This window comes from Nilaparvata lugens, chromosome 8 (assembly GCF_014356525.2).
Source record: "Nilaparvata lugens isolate BPH chromosome 8, ASM1435652v1, whole genome shotgun sequence".
Lineage (NCBI taxonomy): Eukaryota > Metazoa > Arthropoda > Insecta > Hemiptera > Delphacidae > Nilaparvata > Nilaparvata lugens.
The window spans coordinates 36,066,679-36,086,678 of NC_052511.1; the positions used below are offsets into that span (position 1 = coordinate 36,066,679).

A 20,000-nucleotide genomic window follows, 5' to 3' on the forward strand; every position below is an offset into this window, starting at 1 on the left:
TTCAAAGTTTTCAAGGCACATTCCTGCTTGGAATAAATAATTGAACTATTGTACTGTGATTATAAGTCAATAACATAAAGTCTCAAGATAAGAAGAGCTACCGTTTTATGATATTTATGCATTCATTATATTTATGCATTCATGCGCCGGTATAAGTATATGGGTGAACTTATACTTTACGATCACACTCATAAGGATAAATCAATCCAGAATCTAGATCTGTTCTAGGTACAAATTGAATGAATCTACTTTAGCCTACCCGTAATTGAAATGGAATAACCAACTTGTTGGAGTAAAAATCATGATTCAATACAGATGTTTGATCCATCATGAAAAATATCACCTGTTTCACAGCCTACTATAGATAGTAAAGTAACAAAGCCATGCCTGTTTGCGACTTTCCCTTCATATTCAACATAGATAAAATAAATGATGAGAGAATACCTTTCCATATTCAGTCTATCAACAGCATAGAGAATACGGTGCTGCATAATTCATAATTTTTCGATATTATAAAAATATAAATAACTCCAAGTATACGGTACTTATTTCTTGTTCCACACAAAATTTGTAATTTACACTTTCAGAAATATGTTCAAACAAAATTGATAAACTACTCTATGATACCGTACATGAATAAATTTACTCTAACTACACTGAATTTTCAATTGCCTATTTCCCAGTACGGTACCATCTGTTAAAATAACCTTCCCGTAAAATATCAACTTGAAGTCCAATTTGATAATCAATGTAATAGTAATTACTGTTTTGGAATTGACTATTTCCATTCACCCATCTACAACCGACCTCAACCGCCTCCCCATAGAATATAATATAGTAATTTTAATATTCTATAGAAAAATGGACAAACAGAAAAAATCGGCTCCAATTTATCGGAACACCTTACTTACTATATCCTCTAGTTTCAGCCCTCAGTAACATACTCTCAAATACGTATTCTTATAGGCTTCAAAAGTTCAATAAAATGATCAATTACTTTCAACCAAATATTTATATTCTTCTCTATTTAGAATATTTTGAAAGGAATGCGTATTTTTATAGGCTTCAAAAGTTCAATATAATGATCAATTACTTTCAACCAAATATTTATATTCTTCTCTATTTAGAATATTTTGAAAGTAGGAGAATAAATTGAACAGACAATGTAAAAATATTCTTTCTTTTCCCTTTTTCCAGCATGAGTTAAATGTTGTTCTCACCCAATAATTTTACGAGTATAATATCATTTGTGCTTTAAATGAATTAAATAAATATTTTCTACAAACGTATTTCATCAGGGATACTTGATTTAATTATTATTAGTTGAAGAATAATTCCATAGAAAATGGATTGAACATCTGAAACAAGTTGTTTTTGTATTTAATATAAAAAATTGTTAAAAAGGTACTATGAATTAGTTTTCAACTAAATTAATATTATTTTTGAATAAAATTTTCTGATAATATTCCTTCTTATTGGATACAGTGATTCATTTATATTAAATTTATAGTAATTCAGTTCAACAAATCAAGACGATAAAACTGGGTTATGTGTAAGTTACCTTACATAACTTTCACCACACACATATATAACAGTCATAAACTCAAAAATAATAATGTCACCTTATAGTAGGCATAGTGAAATCCGCTTCAAACTGTCAGCATTTGTTGAATAAGAAGCGTTGATATTATTGATAAGGAATGCTGACGGTTCAAAGGAAATCTCACTGATTTTGTAAGAGATATAATGCATTACATTGTTGTTATCGTGCTGTGATCTTTCAACTACTCTCACCTTTCCATATTAGGAATCAAGCGTAGGTAGAGTTTGCTCAAGACAGATGTCTAAACTTTACAGAGTATTCTATTGTTAGTACAGATTGGATCTGATAAGAGTCAATAATCGATTTTAAATATCTACTTCTTGGTCGCTTTGTCGACCTAGAATCAAATCTAGAGTTTCAGAAATATGTTTAAACAAAATTGATAAACTACTCTATGATACCGTACATTGATAAATTTACTCTAACTACACTGAATTTTCAATTGCCTATTTCCCAGTACGGTACCATCTGTTAAAATAATAACCTTCCCGTAAAATATCAACTTGATGTCCAATTTGATAATCAATGTAATATTAAATACTGTTTTGGAATTGACTATTTCCATTCACCCTTCTACAACCGACCTCAACTGCCTTCCCATAGAATATAATAATAATAGTAATTTTAATATTCTATAGAAAAATGGAAAAACAGAAAAAATCGGCTCCAATTTATCGGAACACCTTACTTACTATATCCTCTAGTTTCAGACCTCAGTAACATACACTCGAATGCGTATTTTTATAGGCTTCAAAAGTTCAATATAATGATCAATAATTACTTTCAACCAAATATTTATATTCTTCTCTATTTAGAATATTTTGAAAGTAGGAGAATAAATTGAACAGACAATGTAAAAATATTCTTTCTTTTCCCTTTTTCCAGCATGAGTTAAATGTTGTTCTCACCCAATAATTTTACGAGTATAATATTATTTGTGCTTTAAATGAATTAAATAAATATTTTCTACAAACGTATTTCATCAGGGATACTTGATTTAATTATTATTAGTTGAAGAATAATTCCATAGAAAATGGATTGAACATCTGAAACAAGTTGTTTTTGTATTTAATATAAAAAATTGTTAAAAAGGTACTATGAATTAGTTTTCAACTAAATTAATATTATTTTTGAATAAAATTTTCTGATAATATTCCCTCATATTGGATACAGTGATTCATTTATATTTATAGTAATTCAGTTCAACAAATCAAGACGATAAAACTGGGTTATGTGTAAGTTACCTTACATAACTTTCACCACACACATAATATATAACAGTCATAAACTCAAAAATAATAATGTCACCTTATAGTAGGCATAGTGAAATCCGCTTCAAACTGTCAGCATTTGTTGAATAAGAAGCGTTGATATTATTGATAAGGAATGCTGACGGTTCAAAGGAAATCTCACTGATTTTGTAAGAGATATAATGCATTACAGTGTTGTTATCGTGCTGTGATCTTTCAACTACTCTCACCTTTCCATATTAGGAATCAAGCGTAGGTAGAGTTTGCTCAAGACAGATGTCTAAACTTTACAGAGTATTCTATTGTTAGTACAGATTGGATCTGATAAGAGTCAATAATCGATTTTAAATATCTACTTCTTGGTCGCTTTGTCGACCTAGAATCAAATCTAGAGTTTATATTTACAAGCCACAATTTTGTTGACTATTTGATGATAATTTTCTAGATGATGCTTTCTTGATTCATTCCTAACTGCGATGTAACACACGGTTTCAATGTTTTCTTCAACCACTTGCTGTCAATTAATATTTTTCTGTGAGTTTTGTATGATATTTACTAGAATATTCAAGAACATAAGAACCTCGTCGATTCTGTTGAGAAATATAATTTGATAATAAATTTCTTTGATGTTGCTTTCCATGACGAAACACTATATAATCACTTTGTTATAGTTCAGACACTGTGTTGCTTGTAAATATTTGAAAAAAATTTTTACTCCAAGAAAAGTAAGTGTTTTTTTCAAATATTCACATACATCACATTGTCTGAACTATAACAAAGTAATAAGTTCCTATTAAAGTTGTGTCTTGTATGTTGTTTTTGTATCTCAAGCTGTGCTTACACCAAAGTTATTAACAAAATGTTTATTTTTCCGTCCTTACCGTATAGATTCTATTAGATTGAACATAACTTATCACATGATGCGCATATGTGTTTGTCAAGCTCCGTTTAATTAATAGAATCTACAAGGATGGAGAAATAAACATTTTGTTAATATCTTTGGTGTAAACACAGCTTTAGTGTTCTTAATAAAGAAGAATCTCAATTATTATGTTGAAGAATAATTTGATGATAAATTTTCAAGTTGTGTGTTGCATTTTATTGTACCTTTTATCATCTAATAGTGCCACCAAAGTCCTCATTTTGATCTCTTATGTCCAAGATTATCTATATATAGGTTTCAAATACTTCTTCTAGAAGTTAAATTTCAGTCATACACTGAAAAATCATGCAATAGAAAAACTGAAGACTCAACATAAATATTACATAAATGAAATTAGGATTCACTTGAAGAAAACTTCCCACACCAACCATTAAAAATCTCACAAAATCTAAAATTTTCTACTTTTATTACTTTCAATAATAGATACTCACACAATTATAAGTGTTTTCTTATCCATGTTAATCCCTGGAAAATGGTTGAGTTCCACATGAGATATTCAGGAAACACCTCAAAACTATTTACTCTGTTCAAAATTAATGTTTTGCACGTTGCACCTCTACACCTCTCCACTAGACACAGATGAATCCACAACTAAAACTGATTGTCACTGCACTATAAAAATAATTAATTTGTTATCACTATACTGTTATCTCGGTTTCAGTTACCCAAGATCTCCTGCAGGCTACACAAATAATGATAGGATAATAATTTATTATGATCACTAATCGCCTAAGTTGCATCATAAATCTAAAGTTTTACAGTATACCGTGGGCCTATACCGTACCTGTTATTGTAAAATGCTCCACTCTGCTATTAGTACAGTATGTAACCTAAATAAATATCTTATGCCTGAATCGTAGCAATTATCAGTAGAGGTGTATTACATTATTACAGTTTGTATATACAATCCAGAAGATGATTTATATTTATCAGGTACCTACTAAATCATAAATTGATTTTTTCTCACTTAATCATTTTCACACTTAACTAACACAACACAAACAATTATTCAACTTCTACGTTTTCAATACCAATATAATCGAAACACTAGAATTTTTCAATTGATTAGAATATTAGTATTGCCCTAGTATTGCATCAATTGAAGAACTCTAGTGTTTTGATAATATTGGTTGGTATTTAAAACGTTAAAGTTGAATAGGCTAATTGTTTGTGTTGTGTTAGTTAAGGCTGTGCAAAGGCTAAAAATAAACTTTCTACTCGTGATATTTTTCGAAGTTTTTCGATTCGTACCTATATCATGAAGCTATCAAAATGAAATTTTTTTCTCAGGAAAACAGTTTTTTTCTGATCATTACTTTTTGAGATATGAGCGCGTAGAGTTTAAATTTTTGGGACAAAACATATATTACAATTTCGGTAAGAGATAAATCCATGAGATTTAGAGGATAGATTCTTCATGGTATTGTTGATCTAGTAAAACAAAAATTTTCTGAAAATATCAATTTTTAAGATAGTTATTCAATTTACTAAAAATAACCAAAAATAACTCTTAGTTGAGTTGTTTTTGGTAAATTGAATAACTTTTTCAGAAATTTATATTTTCAGAATTTTTTGTTTTACTAGATCAACAATACTATGAAGAATTCATCCTCTAAATCTCATGGATTTATCTCTTACCGAATTTGAAATGTTCTGTCCCAAAGATTTGAACTTCAGGCGCTCATATCTCAAAAAGTAATGATCGAACATAAAATATTTTCCTGAAAAAAACTTTTTCATTTTGATAGCTTGATGATATACGAATCGAAAAACTTTGAAAAATATCACGAGTAGAAAGTTTATTTTTAGCCTTTGCACAGCCTTAACTAACTAACACAACACAAACAATTATTCAACTTTAACGTTTTCAATACCAACCAATATAATCAAAACACTAGAGTTTTTCAATTGATTAGAATATATATAGCCCTAGTATTGCATCTTAACAATTGTATGCACTAGTTACCTTACTGTCGTATAGCCTACGTTTATCAACGTACCATCTACGTTTATCACAAAAAAATAAGAACAAGAACAAGACCGTGAAGAATAAGAATAAGACCGTGTTCTCTCCTGCGTAGTTTAACACTAGACAATGATTTTATGGACATATAATATGGAATGTAAAAAATGTAACTCGAATAGTTATTAGTGAACAACTGGCAGAGTAGCTTCTTTGTCTAAAGCTTCTAACGGAACATGAGTGAGTAGCATTCCCCTACTATCTAGCACGATATCATTATTATAATTTTTATGACCATCCACGACTGTGCCGAAAACATGATATGAATGCAAATGTGACTCATACACATTAATGAATTATTCATTTTTTAATGTATTTACATTGCCGTACTATCATTTTTGGCTTTTCGAAACTCTGGTGGGATCTCTTGATAATCTAATAATAGACTTTTTTCAACTTTGTGACAATTATTATGGACATCCATGATGAAACAGAACACAAATATATAGGTTATACAGAGTGTCCCACGAAAGGTGTAACAGCCGAAAACCATAGATTCTACATTGAATTTGCAAACAGAAAATGTCCAGTAAAATTTTCTTATATCGACCTTAGCTTTCGAGTTATTTTAATTTTTCGATATTTTTGAAAAACGTCAATAACTAGAAAACTATCAGTCGAAATCGAATTCCAAGGACATGGTTGGAAATATGAAGAAATTTCCAATAAGATTCATACAATTTGTTCCTTTGTTTGACGTTTTTGAACTTTTTATGAGTGTTCAAACTGTTTGAAATTTGGCTTTGAACTCGACGAATGTACTTTTTTCAACTTTGAACGCTCATAAAAAGTTATTAGGAACAAGGAACAAATTATATGAATCCTATTGGAAATCTCTTTCTCTTTCCAACCATGTCCTTGGCATTATATTTTCACTGATGGTTTTCTAGTTTTTGCAGTAACGTTTTTCAAAAATATCGAAAAATTGATATAACTTGAAACTCAAGGTCGATATAAGAAAATTTCACTGGACATTTTTTGTTGTAAACTCAATGTAGAATCCATGGTCTTCGGCTATTACACCTTTCGTGGGACACTCTGTATATGAAGATTCTCTAGTCCCTCTATTTAACTTTTCAACATTATTTGTTCATTCCACCTGAGACAATTGGACATTTGCTACTAGGCTACACATATTTTTGAAAACAATTGAAAAATTTTTGTTGTTGAAGCCTTATCATGAAGTAGAATAATTCTATGCAAATTTCAATAGGTACTATGACAATTTTAATCTAGTCCATCTTGATTTATATTTTTATTAACTGTCTGTGATTTTGTAACCATTGTTTTTAATGTTGTCAAATTGCCTGTTGTATACTCTTGACGATCTCAAGAGCCTTCTATAATAGAATGATTTGATTTGATTAGCGTTGGTTAAAGTTAATCTCTGATGCTCATCCATCTCAACTCACCATCATAAAAATACGGTTAAAAAAGAAGTGCGAGTTTCATTCAACTTTAACATAGGTAACAGAATCAATGGAAATAGACCAACAATTGAAGAAATAATTATTTTATTTCTTCCTAGTAGGGAAGCTGAAACGGATATTGGTTTATGCCTACGGTACTCAAATATTTTGCGACAATTTTTTAAAAATATATCCAGTGAACTTCTATGGGAGGGGTATAAGGATTTGTAAATCGTTAGTGAAATTCAGTTTTCCCAATTAAACTGATGAATCGCTACCGTAGATTTGGAAATTACGAACTTCACAAATAATAATAATATTATTTTATAGCATACAAATTTCAAAAATCTTTCATTTTTACTTTCCTTGCCCTACTACCATAGGTAAGGAAAGTATTGCTTTCCAAAAAAAATATTTACTTTCCTTGCCCTACTACCATAGGTAAGGAAAGTATTGCTTTCCAAAAAAAAATTAAGGTACCCCAATTTCAAGTTTTCTATACGTTTCAAGGTCCCCTGAGTCCAAAAACATGATTTTTGGTTGTTGATCTGTGTGTGTGTGTGTGTGTGTGTATGTGTGTGTGTGTGTATGTGTGTATGTGTGTATGTCTGTGAACACGATAACTCCATTCCTAATTAACCGATTGACTTGAAATTTTAAACTTAAGGTCCTTATACAATGAGGACCCGACAATAAGAAATTCAATAAAATTCAATTCAAGATGGCGGAAAAAATGGCGGATAATTACTAAAAAACCATGTTTTTCCTTATTTTCTCGAAAACGGCTCTAACGATTTTCTTTAAATTTATACCATGTATAGCTATTTATAAGCCCTATCAACTGACATGAGTCTCATTTCTGGGAAAATTGCAGGAGCTGCGTAATATTCTCGAGAAAAATGGCGGATAATTACTAAAAAACCATGTTTTTCACGGTTTTCTCGAAAACGGCTCTAACGATTTTCTTCAAATTTATACCATGGATAGCTATTTATAAGCCCTATCAACTGACATGAGTCTCATTTCTAGGAAAATTGCAGGAGCTGCGTAATATTCTCGAGAAAAATGGCGGATAATTACTAAAAAACCATGTTTTTCACGGTTTTCTCGAAAACGGCTCTATCGATTTTCTTCAAATTTATACCATGGATAGCTATCTATAAGCCCTATCAACTGACATGAGTCTCTTTTTTGGGAAACTAATGGGGGGTTCACCCCATCCTTGAGAAATGGACTTTGTAACCTCCTTCTCGTGCATGAGGTAGGTAGGTAGAGCAGTCTATAAAATTAGCACATAGTCGAGACATTTCATCTGTAGAACAGCTGTTTTGACGACTTTTAAAAAATCATCGGATTTCACAATTTACACAAAGGAAAAAGTACTCTGAAAACAATCTATTATATACACACATATAGGCTACGGTACAGTAGTCTGATCGTAGTTTCAAATAATTATGTTGCCGCCAATCGTCATTATGTTATTTCTCTAAATTATTGTCGTTTAAGAATGAGGCTCCCAGTTCAATGAGCAAGGAAAGTTGTGTGAGTGTACCACACCAGATTTTTGTGATAGTACCGGTATTCAACACGTGGAAATAAAAATAGTAGAGAATGTAAACTATATTGACGCAGTGATTCTGAACTTGAATTCTTGAAGAACACTCTATAAACGTTATTAGTCTACAATAAAAACTCCGCAATGCCCCTGCAACTAAGTTCTATGAAATATTGAGAGACTAACATAAAAATGTCTAAAAAATATATTCGAAAAATAATAATATGACACACCAACTTTATAAAGAGCGCAAGAACTGATTCAAAACTAAGTTACCGACTCGACACTATCTGAAACAAAACGACTTTACCAAACTCTCAATCAGCGAACAACCGTTTAATATCACTGCAGTGAAGATAATGAAACCGCGCATTCAGATAATGCTCAAAATTTTCATGAGAATTTACTCCACTATCATTAAGAACGTTTATTGCCGCCTAGGATTGTGACTTCGAATTGAATAATGTTACGCATATTAGCGTTAGCTATTGTCTAGATCTTTCAAACCGCCTATAAAAATAGATATGAAATTAGCAGATTCTACCTATTCTGAGTTTTTAGAATGTTTTAAAGAAGAAACTAAAAAAACTCTGTAATATCTGCTAATGTGATAGCTATTTTAATAGCTGTACACATTAATGTAGGTATGTAGCTGTAGCCTAAATGTACTGACGTGATACATAAATATGTCTATAAAAAACTATGGAAAATAAGCTTTTTAAATTATCTGATACCACCGATCACCGTGGCATAGGTAGCCTATTTTTATCTGGTCGTAGTTCTATGAGTAAACAATTTGAATTTAACGTGCCAAACATAATTTGACTGTCTTGTCATTTATGAAAAAATAAGCTTCATATACTACAATCATCAGGCAAGCCTATACTCTACAATAGTAGAAAACTATAGGACCTTTCTTTCAAAATAAATACAGTACCTAATAGAATTATTATCACCATGTATATAACCCACTCTATAAGTTACAATAAAGCACACAACCAGAAATAACAAAAAAAAAAAAAATACTGATGGGATATTTTGATAGAAATTGCAGTTAACCAACTGAAATTTTATCTATATAGCTTTCATTTGATATTTGAAATAATTATTATATACCGGTATGTAAAATCCACTGACAAAAAAAAACTTAATCAGGCAAACAAAAACATTAACCGCCACTTTGAACACTTTTCAACCATGTTAAAAGTCTCTGATCCGCTGTATTTTACTACAGAGAGGAGAATACTTTTATATAAAAGTATATACAGCTTTTAAATGAAAGAATATAATATGTGTGTCTCTGATTATACTGTTCTCTGCTATAAACTTGAATTACATGAATTATCACCGAATGTGCTCTTATATAAATAAACTACCACTCAGTTGACACTACTCTACCGAAACTACATCAACTCTAGTTTTCTAAATGAACTTCTTAATACGGTACCTGAGCACAAACTACCGGCTTACAAGTAAACTATAGATAAGAGGAATAAACTACCGAGTCTAAACCTGTAATAGCAACTGATACGAAGTACACTTATTGAATCACAGACTGAGCTTCTATGGATAAATTTTTAAATTGATACAAAACTATACCGACTTTTGTCTTGTGAGTGAACTATTAAATATGGTACCTCAGCACAAAAACTACCGGCTTACAAAATACAAGTAAACTTTAGATAAGAGGAAACTACCGAGTCTAGACCTGTAATAGCGACTGATACAAACTCCACTTGAATCACAGACTGAGCTTCTATGGATAAATTTTTAAATTGACACAAAACTATATCGACTCTTGTCTTGTGAGTGAACTTTTAAATAATACCTAAGCACAGACTACCGGCTAACAAGTAAACTTTAAATAAGCGAAAACAACGAGCGAGTCTAGACTTATAATAGCGCTCACATGCGAGCTAGACTGACTGACTAAGGTCTAGTGATTTTGACTGATTTTGAAGCAGGGACTGAGTGACTGAGTTGAGTGTGGACAATGACTTTGACTTTTACTTCTCAGTCAAGGTTGTTGAATGAGTAAGTAAGGAATGAGCGGGAACAGGACTGAGTCACTTTCGAGGAAGAGACACTCAGGACTGTTTTTTTATCGCTATCAAATACCTATATTGTTAGCTCAGATGTCTGCTTATCACTATTGAATACCTATAGAATGATCTCAGAATACGTCTGATATGGGATGGTGAATTGGGAAGGAGGGTCCACTTTAAATGTATAATAGGACTGTAAATAAATTTAATAAATAATGTAATAGAGCTGCATCATACTCAAGTGGTTGTGTTCAAGTGGCCTACAGTACTGTATATAATACAGTAATGAGATTGACTTGGAGAATGACAGATTTGATAGAATAGGAAGAATTTTAGTTGACAAATAATCCCAAATAGGACCAAAAAACTTTTCTATGTAAAATACAAAAGTTTTTTTTTTAAAGGGAGACTTGGCCTATGGGATTACTTTTCAACTAACAAATCAAGTAGATAGCCCTAATAAAATACCGTATGTTATTATAGAAAATAAGGTAGCATTTTATTTATATATAGTTTATACTGTTCAAGGAGGTTTATATGCTACGGTACCAGCTTACCCGGCTAACTTCGTACCGTCAAAAAGTCAATGTATCTCATATGTCACACTTGACTTTATTTGGTGAATCATGAAATTTATTTGACAAACAATATTTTCATTTACATTTATCTTTCTTCATGTCTGTTTTGATGTTTTTGGGTTCCTGAAGTATAAGTATCTACGTTTTCTTGAACGAATGATTTACGGTACCTCAATGTGCAATTGAATCTGAATAAAACCTTTCCATTTTTTTCAATTATTCTTTAATTAATAATTGGCCTTTCATCGATCCTGTTTTGACCTTACATATTACTCATATTTAATGAGTTTTTCTTTATTTTAACTAAATTAGGAAATTGAAGAAGTTATGGGGAACATACTGTTTTTTTATTTTCCGATCTTTGTATTTTGTTTGTGCTAACCTAATAAATAAATACCGAATCTCTAGGAACTAATAAAAAAGTGGGTACCTACCGTACCTTCTTCCATACAAACTATGTGCATTATTTTGACAATAATTCATAGTCATAGTTGGCCTAAAATAATGACCTTATCCTCTGTCTTGTCAATGCCTTCTATAGACGGTAGCTGATTGATGTAAAAAATAACTGTTCATACTGGTATAATGATAGTCTTTCAATTTTGAATACCGTAGCTCATTCTCAACTATACGACATTCAAATGTAAACAAAAGGACAGATACGATATTGAGACATTGGTATAATTATTCTGAATCTATATTATGACAGCAGTCAATCTAGAAACAAAGACCTATAGTTCTGAATCATATGACAGATCTAGATGTCCTTCACTACATAAATAATGAATTATTGTTACGGGTATCCAATAGTTTTGTAATGACTTCTTCAGACAACAATATTTACTTCATTCAAAACTCTACTGGCTTTGAGTTTTATCGATTAGACCATAAACTGAGAACCAAAACATTGTAACAATACGGTAGGCTGCTATCTATAATATAATTCATGTTTTTGAAGGGACGGATTCAAGGATCCAAAGGTTCAAAGAACCTCACATGTCAACCGAAGCTTATTGTGTGTCATAATATAAATTTAGGCCTAGGTTAATGCATTTCTATCTATCTACCCATTTACCTTGAATACATGTAGCTCTAGAACTGATACTAATCTATAACACTAATTTGTCATATTTGATTTAGTAGAATTATACAGACTTATAATATAGAGCTATACCGTATTGTATCACTACCTCCGTAAACAAAGTCATAGTGCATTCTGGTGACGTCAGCACAGGTAGGGCTCCTACACCAATAAAAATTCGTTGATTTCAGCTGATCTATATCAGCTAGTGTTTTTATTGGTGTAGGAGCCCTACCTGTGCTGACGTCACACGAATGCACTATGGCTTTGTTCACGGAGGTGGTGATTGTATAGCCTGCTATACCAATCTATTTCTATAAGATGAAAAATTCATAAGATACTGTACGGTAATTAAAGTTTTGTATCATTCTGAATCTATAGGCCTAGGCCTATATAAAAACAATTAATTCAGATGACCTTCACAACAAAAATTAGAAATTATAGTTCTCCAATCACTATTGTCTTCAAAGTGCAATTCACTTCAAGATATGAGTGATGACTTAGAACTTTATCAATGACAGGAAGTATAGAGGCTACCTCTAGATTCAGCTCAAATTCATTAATCAAAATTCTTTATTAAAAAAAATTAATAACAATCAAATACATTCCAAAAGCTAAACTAGATACAGTGAGATCTACTTTAGACTGTCAGCATTGTTTGAATGGGAAGCATTGGTGTTATTCATAAGGAATGCTGACAGTTTGAAGTGAATCTCAATCTTTTGAGATTCACTTTTAACTGTCAGAGCACTCTCTATAAATAACATCACTGCTTATCATTCAACCAAAGCTGACAGCTTAATATGAATCTCACTATAGTTTTGTTTCTCTTTCATATTTTCTCTCTCTCACTCATGCACACTCACTCTCTCTCTCACTCATGCTATCTCGCTCTCTCTCTCGCTCACTCATGCGCGCTCTCTCTCTCTCTCTCGCTCACTAATGCTCTCTTTATCTCTCTCTACTCATGCTCTCTCTCACACATTCATGCTCTCTCTCTCTCACACACTCATGCTCTCTCTCTCTCACACACACTCATGCTCTCTCTCTTACTGTCTATCTCTTACTCACACTCTCTCTCACACTGTCTATCTCTTACTCTCACTCAATCTATCTCTCTCACACCTCAACTCTCTCTCTCTCTCACTCACTTTCTCTCTCACACACTGTCTATCTCTTACACTCTCTCTCTCTTTCTTCTGGTAGAGAGTTAGTGGGAAGGATATTTTGAATATTCTTTCCGAAGAATGGACATTGATATGTCCAAAGCTCTGCCAATTTATGTAGATGCATAACAATATTACCGTATCTATAGTTATCACAAATTGTTTTTTTATATCATATACAGTTCAATAATAATTTTCTTAGTCTATATTATGTAAATTCATCTATAATTTTGCTTAATTGCAAGCTATTGTATATAAGTGTATAAGCCAGTATATATTGTTGTAATCTACATGAAGTACCCAATCAATCAATCTCTCTCTCTCTCTCACTCACTCACTCATGCTCTCTCTGTCTCACACTCATGCTCTCTCTATCTCTCACTCTCTCTCACTCTCTCTCCCTTTCTCTCTCTCCCTCTCTCTCTGTCACACACACAGTGGAAATGCAAGGACTTCATTCATCCGTTCTATATTCACTAGAAACCTTTCAGCATTATTTTGAACTAGTAACATTATTGTTAATTGTAAGAAATACTCTGACAGTTCAAAGTGGATCTCACTCTATTTATAGCTGTCATTGAGAGTCAAGAGGTTTGGACAATATTGTCTGAGAACTAAAATCTAATTTGCAGTTATTATAGTTAATGCCTTTCCGGACCTGGGGAACAATTAAATTGTTTTCAGTATATATATAGTATAACACAGACAATACAGAGTACTCCTAAAAGGCCTACTTGACAAGACAGCAGTACTTTTTTGTATTGTCTTTGATAGTATTATTAACAACTGGAGATATCGTAGCTATATGCACTAATAAGAGGCTTGCAGGGGCATATATAATGAATAAATAATGAAATAATGATCATGAAGAAAAATCAGTAACAGTAGTAATTACAGAAAAAAGTACAGTAATCTGAATTTTGACGGCCTGGCGGTAAAGTAAAAAGGGCGTTCAGTGCAAATTACCCTCTGAATATGAGCAGCAAAACTGATATTAAGTATCATTTATTTATTTATTTATTTATTTATTTATTTATTAGATAGAGCGAACAATACAATAGTCGGAAAAGAAAAAACAGGCTATTGCCCAAAACTTCTTCAATTTCCTGATTTTGTCACAAATCGTCCAAATATTATGTAGGTTATGTTCACTTCAATTTCAACACCAAATCTTCAATCTGAAACTATGAATCAGAATAAAACAAAGAATTCTAGATTTAGATAAATTGATAATGAAACTTATTAAATTGATTTAATGATTTAAATTGATTAATGATTTATTAAATTGATAAATTGATCATGGGGTGTTACCTACTTAAAATCACTCAACCTAACATTATCCTTGCTCAAAATATATTTTATATACACCACTGGAGGCTTGCTATAATTTTTATATAGTGAGATATACTGTCAGCATTGTTTGAATGGGAAGCATTCAATGTTATGCATAAGGAATACTGACAGTTTTGAGTGAATCTCACTAAGTAGCCTACAGCTTCCTTTCCTGCAAGGACAACAAATTTGCATCTTTTCATAAATTTAATATATTCTAGGTCAGACACAGAGCCTAGTACTAGAAAGTGTCCTATCATTGAAAGTAATGATAATGTTCACAACACTATCGATCATTGTCGACAATGTCGAGGACAAAAACATCGATTTTTTACGACAATGGATCAATGATAGAACATCATGATTATTACTGTGTCGTAAAATATTCTTGGAGGTTCATAAATTTCTATCCATCATCAATCAATCAATAGGAACTGAGAAGCTTTCAATAGTTTCAACTGACAGAACTCTGTACAATTAAAATCACTGCTTCCCATATAAATAGTTACTGACAGTTGAGAGTGGATCTCATAAAGCTCTAGGTCGTAAAAATCATTAAGTAGAGAGTTTTGAGTAGCTAAATAGTAAAGGATAAATCTAGCGAAGATTTCAAGGTCAAGATTTGTTCCGAGAGGATAAAGTCCTAATAAAATTAATATTAATGATTATGCACAGTCAGTGTTAAAGTGGCGCATACTTAGTTGAACAGCCGGACCGGAAAGTTTCAAAGGAAAGTGCATTGCTTTCTGTTATGGAAGTTGTGATCGAATTCTCTGTTATCTTCGTAATTAGCACTTGCTTATTGGTTTGGAACTCACTTAAAATGACAGGTTGTTCATAAAATATGACTTATTCACACTGTAAAGGAACGTCCGTGAAAATCAAGTCTAATAGGATAGAATAGAAAAACAGTTTATTGAATGAATAAGCTACCTTAAGCAAACCTTGAAACTGAACCCCTATGTATGAAGTCTCCTCTCAAATAAAATTGAAACAAAAATAGAAAAAAATTGCTATAAATTGGAAAAAACAGCTGAAGAAATAAGGGCGTATCTCCAAGACAATTTTCATAATAGTTTACCTTAAGCAGACCTTAAAACTGAACCCCTAAGTATGAAGTCTTCTCTCAAATAAAATTCAAGCAAAAATAGAATAAAATGTGTTATAAATTGAAAAAAAACAACTAGAGATAAAGGAGTACCTCCAAGACAATTTTCATTATAGTCTTCAGAGAAAGTTCTGTTTCCTATGATCCTTCATTTCAAATTGCTGAACTGAATGGGATTTGTGAAGTAGCCTTATTTTGCTGTAGTATTTGTCAATATTATTTGAATTGAGGAGAGAAAACTGGCTTCGGAACAGACATTTTTCGATAATTATCCTTCACAATATATATGAGTGGAAATTTCCCTCTTCCTCCTACAGATTTATATAAAGTACAGTATTCGAATTAGCCTATTTCTTTTCTTATTCCAAATTTTTTGAATGATTGGTTCTTTACTTATCCTTCTATATTTTACCCTTTCTGTTGGAATGCGTTGTGTTGAAACTATTATCATATGGAATTCATAATTGAATTACATAAATTTCAGAGAAGTACCACTGTTTAAAGTAGATACCGTAAATCTCGCTGTAGCAATTAATTAATTATTTTTAAACTAATTATTCTGTATTGATTCATACAATAAGTACATCATGAGAAATGATAGGGAGAGAAAAAATAAGATAGGCCTAACCTTGTGCTATTCCTCTCACAAATTTGGATAAGGTTACACAATGTGTGTATGTGTGTGTGATACACTATGTCATAGTCCGAAATAGGTTGAGTCTTGTAGTTAATTATTTTTACAAAGTAGATTTTTGAATGTAGATGCTTTAATTTCATGGGTGATCTAAAATTAACGATAAATTCCACGTTAAAACCGATAATTTTGTGCACTACAGTTTTTACCGCCTTTCAAGTTGACTAAACAATAATTTATGAGAAGTCGAGTTTTGTTTGAAAACTTTTAAAGATGTTTTGTTTTAAAACGTCTACGGCCACATAGGTACACTAAAACTTGACACAAACGTTTTGAGCCGTTTATTATTTTCCTCGCATATCTTCATGAAGACGAAGCAAGATGAAATACAGTGAACAGTTTATTTGAAAAACAATGCATTGTCTTGCGAGTGAGTGGCCTTCAAATTAAGTGATTCAAGACGCTGATATTATTTTCTGACCACTCACTGGAAACTGATTCGTTTGAACGCGTTTCAGAAACAGGTCTCTTAATTTCAGACTGAAGTTCACTTCAAATTGCCAGCAATGTTTTAATAAGAAGCGTTCTAGTATTATTCATAAGGAATACTGACAAAGTGAATTTCACTATGGAAAGAACGCTTTTTAATGAGTGTTTGGTTCAGTGTTTTAAGTGACTTTTATTGTTTTATATTTTTCATTTCTTTCTATAGGACTACTATATTTGATAGTCTTATACAGTATAGAATCACTAGTACCCTTTTATTTTCTTTGACAATAGCCTATTCTATTATATTATAGAGAACTGTGTAATGAATATTATCTTGTAATGAATTGAATGTTACATTCAATAATGTATGAATTATATAATAAGATGTATAATTATTAAAATAATTTACACTATAAACTGATCGAGTGGTTGTGGAATTTCTCTATATTAAGGTAAAATGAAAGCGATATTGTCAGTTCCACAAGATTATGTGGAACTGACAATATCACTTTTGTTCCACCTTAATATGAAATTATCAATAGAATGAATAATTGTATCAAATTGATTCCTCAAAATTGATTAAGTTTAATATTCTAATAAATAAATAAAAGAAATACTCTTGAATGAAATTAATTATAATATGAATCATGAAGTCGGTTTAGAGAAAAAGAGAACATTGAAAAAAGGAAGATTGTACTACTTTTAACCACAGAGTTGGTTAAGTAACTGATTCTGCATATGAGATTAATTTCAACTTTTCCTGTTTTTCTTCCAAGAAAACCGCAGATAAAAGCCTCAAGTGAAGGGTGCAGCTTTTTCAAACGTGTTCTCATCGGAAATAGATAATAGAGTTCAAGGAAATTTACAATATTTTTTCTTTTACCAAGAATTTTGAAAGGGAATTGTTTGCTTTTTTGGACAAACATACATAAGCACTTGGAAATTTAATACTATTCCAAAAAAAATGATAAACTCTTTTTAGAATCCCTTTTAGTAGGAAAATACTCTATATTATGCCACACCGTATATTCGAAAAAAGCGATTCTGTAAGAATATATTTCAAAATATGGAAGCTTCTATAAATAATCTATTGAAAAGGAAATGTAAGTTATGTTTACTTCGATATTGTATTTCTTAATTTACTGATTATCCTAACTTTTATTATGACAAGTTTAATGATTTAAATTTTTTATAATATTTAATTAGAAGGTGGATAGGTGGGAATGCAAGTGGGAAAGCAAGAGAAAATAAATAAATAAACTGATCAATTATTAGCCAATAATGTTTCAATATTGAGGTAGAATTTTATCTGTTGGATTATTTATATATTTTTGAAACACTGATTTTCTGTTAATATTTTTTACCAGATCAGGATCTCATCATAAATTTAGTTTCATTTTTGACCCAATAAGTGAAGAGAAGTAAAGAACCATAACCACTTCCCAAACAATATCAATAAATGCAATTTGAGAAAATAAATCGTCACACTACTATCTAAATTTTAAGTTTCGATTCGGTCGTTTTTATCAATTCTGATTTTTTTCACTTAATTATTATTATTAAATTTTTCATCAAATGAATTTTTTCACACTTTTCATGGTAATAATCCTGCAAGATAAATTCATTCCATATATGTTGAATATTGTCTAACTTCCTTAGAGTTTTTATAATCCATTTTTTGAAAAAATTCAAAACCAATCTAGCCTACCTTCCACCAGAATTTTTATTGGATACCCCGATACACAAAATGCAGTACAGTAGACATATAACAATCTCATGATAAACTCTTGTAATCGCCTAGATAAATCAAATTTGAATGTAAAATTCTTAGGGTTTACTATACCCCAAATTTGAATTTGTAGTCTATCTGTATCTTCAATTGTGTTTTTACAAAAATTCAAATTATCTCCATTCTAAAAATATTGATCATTCAACTCTGAAAATCAACTGCACCACAACACCAAAAATTAACAGTAATAACAAAAAATTTTGATAAAATAAATGACAATCTCTCACCTGCGTTCTGTCATCTTTATCAGTCAAGGATCGAAGGATGACTACTTAACGATGAAGAGTAACCAGTACTTTAACCACAAAACATTCAACAAACCAAATTTACCTTTCAGGTGCCATAATTCCCTCGGCGCGCTGAAACCAGTTATCAACAGAGCAACACTGCTTTGAAATGCATTCAAGTGATTCACCTAAAACTGACAGCATTGGTTGAATGAGAGGCATTTGTGTTATTAATGAGAGCCACTGACAGTTTTAACTATATCGAAATTTTCCCTGCTAATTATTGTCACAGGAACTTTTTAGTGTTAAACTTTCAGAATTAATAGATTATATTATTGTTTTTTATTCGAATAATAATATGCTGACAGTTGGAAGTGAATCTAGACAGCTATTAAAACGCTTCATTAATTTGATAATAACGACAAATTAAGTTACTAAATGCCGACATGCTTTTTAATCGGTTCCTAAAACGTTTAACAACGCTGTCACTTATCGCTGATTTTTCTCTAATTTGCTAACGACATTTTCTTATGGATAACACCAGTTTGCTTCCCACTTGACCAATGCTGCCATCCTAAAGTGGATCGGATTTCGTGGTTTCTCCTTGTTTTATCAACAGCCTTATCATTTCTTGTTTTTCACAGTTCTACACGCACCTTGAAATATTGTGTTCAAGTTGACATCGCTAAAAATCCTTAATTTGTTATGACACTATCAATAGCTCATCTTTGTGACTCAGGAATGAATTATTTGAACGGAAAATCCTAT

The 20,000-nt window shown here is 31.3% G+C and overlaps 1 protein-coding gene across 3 annotated transcripts in view; it reads right to left on the reverse strand.

The window, feature by feature from the left end:
• LOC111059211 (angiotensin-converting enzyme-like) overlaps nt 1–19,358 on the reverse strand; it is a 47,181-nt gene extending 27,823 nt beyond the window's left edge. Inside the window, exons 1-2 of one of the 3 annotated variants that reach the window (XM_039434652.1) lie at nt 9,017–9,169; nt 4,228–4,478 (exon numbers count right to left, since the gene is read on the reverse strand). In XM_039434652.1, the coding sequence (XP_039290586.1) occupies nt 4,228–4,253 (26 nt within the window). In that variant the 5' untranslated portion in view covers nt 4,254–4,478; nt 9,017–9,169. Of the gene's footprint in view, nt 1–4,227; nt 4,479–9,016; nt 9,170–19,232 lie in introns of those variants that run through there. The other 2 variants (XM_039434651.1, XM_039434653.1) reach the window with 2 other exon arrangements.
• Between the last annotated feature and the right edge of the window lie 642 nt (nt 19,359–20,000).